Source organism: Volvox carteri (genome assembly GCF_000143455.1).
Source record: "Volvox carteri f. nagariensis unplaced genomic scaffold VOLCAscaffold_1, whole genome shotgun sequence".
Taxonomy (NCBI): domain Eukaryota; kingdom Viridiplantae; phylum Chlorophyta; class Chlorophyceae; order Chlamydomonadales; family Volvocaceae; genus Volvox; species Volvox carteri.
In genome coordinates this window covers 3,398,693-3,405,233 of record NW_003307545.1, presented here as the reverse complement: position 1 = coordinate 3,405,233, position 6,541 = coordinate 3,398,693, and the positions used below count along the sequence as shown (strand labels likewise).

The 6,541-nt window shown below is 51.8% G+C and overlaps 1 protein-coding gene across 1 annotated transcript; it reads left to right on the top strand.

The window, feature by feature from the left end:
- Positions 1-765: 765 nt before the first annotated feature.
- On the top strand, positions 766-5,885 carry phV38 (extracellular matrix glycoprotein pherophorin-V38; the record flags this gene model as incomplete). The annotated part of the gene is made up of 6 exons (XM_002946131.1): positions 766-984; positions 1,292-1,608; positions 2,827-3,267; positions 3,848-4,029; positions 4,832-4,939; positions 5,770-5,885. The coding sequence occupies 6 exons, from the start codon at positions 766-768 to the stop codon at positions 5,883-5,885; spliced, it is 1,383 nt and encodes a 460-aa protein (XP_002946177.1).
- Positions 5,886-6,541: the final 656 nt, after the last annotated feature.

Genomic DNA, 6,541 nt, shown 5'->3' with positions numbered 1-6,541 from the left:
AACTCGTTGGTACATGACCCAACCATTTGGTGACTGCCGAAGACATGATCAATATTCATTTAGTTATATGGGACAAACATGAAGATTTAACATTTCTAAGTTTTTTCATATGTTCTCGAGGTGGGTGATACACCGGTCCCCATAGGTTGAAGTAAGGGCACCATGATGGAGGGCAGTTTATAATGTCCCTTGTTTATAATGTCCCTTGTACTTTCAAAATATCTTCCGCATAACATGATTGCGAGCGCCAGAGTCTATGTAATTGTGAAATAGGTACCATGACTTTGCGTCGTTCGCACTGGCCGTTGTGACAGTTAGGTGGAGACTATTCTGAAAAGCATAAATCCCTGACTAAATTGCGAGCGTGCTTACTATACAATTTAACATCCTTCATATATGGATGTCATAAAGGCTTAGCTTTATTGTATGGGTCGCTTTGCCAACGGCCTTGACTAGCATCATTAGTTTCCCGAGACACCCGCTGCGCCACCTACCTAATCATGATACAGCGGATATCTCTATTGTGGTTAATAGCAACGCTTACCTGGTAAGCGGCATGTGCGTTCTTTCCTGGCTTCTGACTACAGGCGACTACTGCCCAGAATCAAAATCCCTAAACCCACACATTTTTGCACAGCATTGAGGGAATAAAACAATATTTGAAGTCGTTCCATTATGTATCAGGCAACAAAATAATCTGGGTCAGAATAGGCTGGGTCGCCTATCCATAGCGCGCATGGTTCCCCGTGTACTCCGCACAGGAGAATGACTGGCGTATTTGCCGAAATCGGCTCTGGGGAGAATTTATATGATTATCAAACGGGAGATCTTCTGGGCTTTCCCTACTGCCGATGCGAACGGGGCCAGTCGGCGTATAGCTTGGCGCCAACTGTGGTGTCAAAGGGCGGCGGCCAGTACTGCTTCAAGGTCATTGTGAAGAATTGCAGCGCAAACTGCTGCAAGGTTGACCTTAAGAAGATTGAGGTAAGGTCCAGTGATGGGAACCGTATTGATGCAAACGCCGCATGGAGTCTGGTTGTGCGCCGAGCTTGGATTCCATTCCAAGATACAACAAAGCCATTCTTAAATACAAAACGTTTGTGGACCCGATTTTTCCCCATGCTGCATTATGCCTCCAAATCGCCGTCGGCATGTACAAATCCACCGATCGAAAATTCGAAGCTTGCTTCTTTGGTGCCTTTAGGTGCTGAGGAAACTAGGAAACTACAAATTATTCCTTATCTACCTGTTTTATCTACAAGTTATTCCTTATCTACCGACCTTACCGCAGTTCAACGTTAACGCTGCCTGCCTCGTGAAGAGCGCCATTGTCAGGGCCACCGTCAACGGCAACCTAACCGCCGTAGGGCCCAACTTCTACAAACCCCTCGACAGCCCCCCTGGTAGCGCTATCCTGCGGCTCACCAGCCTCGGCCTAGGGCTGGGCAGCAACGGCACCGAGATTTGCCTAACCCTGAAGGCAGGCGTAAACAGCACGGGCTGCGACACGCTCGAGGAGCTCTGCATTCCTCCTCCTGGCGCCAACCCTGGAGTATGCCAGGTGGCGATGTTCAACAACAACAACAGTACCGGGGCATGCTGTCCCCAGTCGACGCCCGGACTGCCCAAGCCACAACCGCCAAGCCCCCCACAGCTCTCTCCGAAACCATCTTCGCCTCCACCACCTGCCTCCACTACGCCCCCCGACCACAAAACGCCACCAAATGCCGTACCGCCACAACCTCTCCCCGGATCGCTCGTACCGATGGCCGCTCCGAAGCCGTTGAGCTCAAACATTCCTCCCTCTCCATCCCAGCAACACACACCAACTCCGGAGCCGCATCAAAAACCGCCCAGAATGTCACCCTCGCCGTCACCCAAGCCACCTGCCACGCAGCCGCCCCCAGCCTTTCCTCTTTCCCCACCACCGCTTTCGCCTTCTCCTTCGTCCCCCGAATCGCCGCTTGCGCCCTCCCCATCTGCTCCACTATTGCCCTCAGCATTTCAACAAGTACAGCCCCCTTCGTCGTCTCTTCCGTTTACCCCTCCACCATCATCAGCCTCCCCAATATACCCTCCATCATCCACAACCTTGCCGCCTTCGCAGTTACCTGTTTCGCATTCTCCTCCTCCTTCCCAGCCACTACCACCACCTCCTAATACTCCACTATCCCCTCCGTCAACACCTTCAACACCTCCGCCTTTACAGTCCCCTTCGCCTTCTCTTCCTTCTTCCCAGCCATCACCAATCCCCTCCCCAGTGTATCCTCCACCCCCCTCCTCCCCTCCACCTTCGCACCCTCTCCTGCCTTCTGCATCTTCAACCCAGCCACCACCATCATCGCCCTCCCCTCTGCTGCCCTCAACGCCTCCACCTTTGCAGCCTGCCTCTCCTTCGTCTCGATTTCCACTGTCATCCTCGTCCCCGCCACCTTCACACCCTCTTTCCCCACCACCACTATCACCCCTGTCACCTTCAACACCGCCTCCTTCACAGCCCCTCTCCCCTTCTCCCTCACCTATCAATCCGCCACCATCTACCTCATCCGGATTACCTCCACCACTCCCAACTCCGCCTCCTTCGCCTCGACCGCCGTCTCCCACACCACCTTCGCCTCAGCCACCCTCGCGACCTCCGCCTTCCCCTCAACCGCCACCCTCTTCCGTCGCACCATCGATCGTACGACCATCACCCTGGTCGCCTTCTCCAAACCCTCCCTCCCCCAAGCCCTCCCTCCCCTTATCGTCACCCAACCCGCCTTCTCCTCCTCCCCCCTCCCCCCCACCACCGATCCCACTACGAAACCCGCCGCCTCCACCAGCCAGACCTTCTCCACCCCAGCCTCCTCCGCCATGCAGCCTCTGCATCCACATCAGATTGGTATCTCCCATAATCGACTTTCCGACCTTCCGGTTCAACAATGCCACTTGCCAGCAGCTGCAGAAGACCGTGGCTGGGCCCATGAACACCCAGTTCACGGCCCTCAATGTGACGGTCCTCAAGCCCTTCGCCGCAGACCCCCAACTGTGTTCATCAGTTGAAACTCAGATCTGCACATCCGTGGTCTGCCCGCCTGACGATGTCCAGCAGCGACTTCAATCAGTCCTCCAGAACGAGTTGGACTTGGGGGTTGGGTTGCTGTCTGGGAGCGTCTGTCCGGCTTCTTCAGGCTACACCATTCGGGCCCTGAGTGGGACACAAGACTTCTTGAACCTGCGGACGATCTCCAACTGCAAGCCCGGCCCGGATCCTTTCCCTGGTTGCAGGTGAATTAGTTAGTTGGTTACGTGGTTAGTTGGGTGGTTGGGTGGTTACGTGTGAAGTTAGTTGGGTGGTTGTTACATGCAGTGGTGCCTGCTGGGCGCCGCCGAGCCACTTCATTCCTCGGCCTCTTTCCCCCCTTGTCGTCGCACACACAGTGTGCCGTCCGATTGCTGAGACGTGAGAGCTCTCACGACCAGCAGGCACAGCCCACTTCCGCACACGCGCGCACATATATAAGACGCAAAAAGTAACGCATTGATATACGCAAGACCCACGCATTCACATTATCATGCACGCACATACACATACACATACACATACACATACACATACACATACACATACACATACACATACACATACACATACACATACACATACACATACACATACACATACACATACACATACACATACACATACACATACACACACACATACACATACACATACACATACACATACACATACACATACACATACACATACACATACACATACACATACACATACACATACACATACACATACACATACATTCAGTTTAGGAAACTTAAAACACATTGTGCGCACCACCCGCAGGTGCGACAAGAGACAGGGCATCATACCGCTCTACGTGATGCCCACGGTGGAGTCGCTCCCGGGGCGGACCTCCGCCACCATTCTGCACTGCTTCCGACTCGGCATGGTGCCACCACTCTTCAGAACCCCGGTGGGTCTGTATGTATGTATGTATGTATGTATGTATGTATGTATGTATGTATGTATGTATGTATGTATGTATGTATGTATGTATGTATGTTGTTACAGGGTGGTTAACTTCGCCAGCGGCCCCTTTCCCGGGCAGTCCCTGCTCTCCCCTGCTAGAGGGGCACCCTAATCCGTCACCCCATCCGACTTCAGAATGTATGTATGAATGTATGTATGTATGTATCTATCTATGTATGTATGCATGTGTGTATGTATGGCCCGGTCCCGTCTGTATGCATGCTTGTACGAATCGGCATATGTCATATGTACGATTTGGCATGCCACAATGTGTAAGACTCTGTAATGTCGTAGGATTTTGGCCTTGAATGCCTTAAATTGAGTTGTAAACGATTACATCTGGTCGCCAGTATTTTCCCCTTTTCTAGTATTCATCAGTATCACTTCGATATACAGGAAATGCTAGAAGCCCACCACACCGTACCTACTTAATCGCCCGTCCCCGCAAACACACCTCAATGGCCAATTATCCAATTTTCAAACCAACACCGTCTTGTTGCCGTACGTATGAGGCCCCGTACTTCCGTACGATTTTCTCTATTTGTTTGCTTTGTAGAGCTCCTGTGGCGGCAACACGCTGAACAAGGCAGAGTTCTGGGCGGGTAGGTTTAAGCTCTTCATGTCTTGCTGTATATTGCTGTATACATGTATGTACTTTAATTGAATCTATGTGGAATATATGTGGAACATTCCAATGTTCGTATCATGACCCCCCTGTCCCACACATCATACATACATACATACACACACACCGCCGCCGCCGCCCACAACGCTCGCTGCCGTACGTCGCCGCTGCAGATGAGAGCAATCGCCGCATGATCACGGGCTTCCGCCTCACGCCCCGGGGTGGCAGTCCGCGCTTCATCTCCGTCTCCTGGGCAGCCCCCGACGACAACACCGTAAAGGGTGAGGAGCCAAGCCCGATGCGATCGTTTGTCCGGGCGGGGGAAGAAGAAAGAAAGATGGATAGATAGATAGATAGATAGATAGATAGATAGATAGATAGATAGATAGATAGATAGATAGATAGATAGATAGATAGATACCGCAAGAAAGATACGCAAGATAGATATATATATAGAGATGATGTTGTGTGTAGAGTGATTGGCGCTCATCACGCACCCACTGGCACAAGCACTGGATGAGATCGCGAGACGCCATCATACCTTGAAAACACCGCCATGGAAGTGGTTGGAATTCGGTACAAGCGGGAAATGCGGCAGATAGCAAGCCAGGTGCGGAGTTATTAAAATTAGATCGAAACATATATGAGTAACAGATAGCGGTGTGTGTGTGCAAAAAGAAGGACCAAAAGAGAACAGCAACGCGATTTTGCATGCTCTTCTGGATCCTATATATCGCCGCATCAGGAGCCTAATTAGGCGTGAGCCTAATAAAAATAGAGCCACACACACACATACACACACACACGCACACACACACACATACAGATTTCTGCTAATCCTCGATCAATCCTGTGCGTCCTGTCCTGTATATATATGGCCTGCTGCATGCGGGCTCCCGCTGCGGCCGGGCCTCGTGTGTTTTACTCCTCGTCGCCATCAGCCTTCCCTTTTCCCTTTTCCCTTCCCTGTATTTATTCCTCGCTTATATAATGTCCCTGCCAACCATGACCCTGTGAATCTGCAATCAAATTGCAACGGGACCTGGGGCATTGGAATGCGCCCCATCATCAACGGCGGCACCTGTGTGCTCACCATCCGTGGACTCACCAGCCACTATGATCAACTGGAACTACGTGCAGCAGGCGGACGGGGGGGAGATCTGCATGGAGCTCCGCAAGGAGATGCCGCTGAGCGACTTCTGCCTGGGAGGCGGCTCGGGATGGTGAGTGATGGTTGAGGTTGAGGTTGAGGTGACCCCGCGGGCCCCGCTGGCATGCTCGTGTTTTGTTTGAGCAGAAAGTTGCTCGTGTGCGTGTGTGTGTATGTATGTCTGCATGCGTGCATTTGTAGGTGTGCGTCCGTCCGCGTGTACCGGTGGGATTCCCTTGAAGGATTTAGGATTTAGTTCAAACTTGTTAGGAGACACGTGTACAACAGCAACATCTAGCTATCTAGCTATACAACTATCTAGCTGGTAATGTTTAAAGTTGTTATTGTTAGCGTTGCGCTGCAGTCCGAAGGGAGGCATGTCACGACGTGATATACACACAGCTTGTGCCGTGTCGTCATATAGCCGTCCTGGTGTTTGGCTGGGGAAGTCTTAGGGGAGTCCAGAAGCATAAGCTCTGTCTGCTGTGGACGGACAAGGCGGTGGTGTGTGGTGACGGATGAGAGATGCGTTTCCTCATATTTGTTAGCTGGACTGACTGACTGACTGACTGACTGACTGACTGACTGACTGACTGACTGACTGACTGACTGACTGACTGACTGACTGACTGACTGACTGACTGACTGACTGACTGACTGACTGACCGACCGCATGTGTCTACATCCTTATTACCCACTACTTACACCCACACCCATGTTCTGCTGCTCCCGC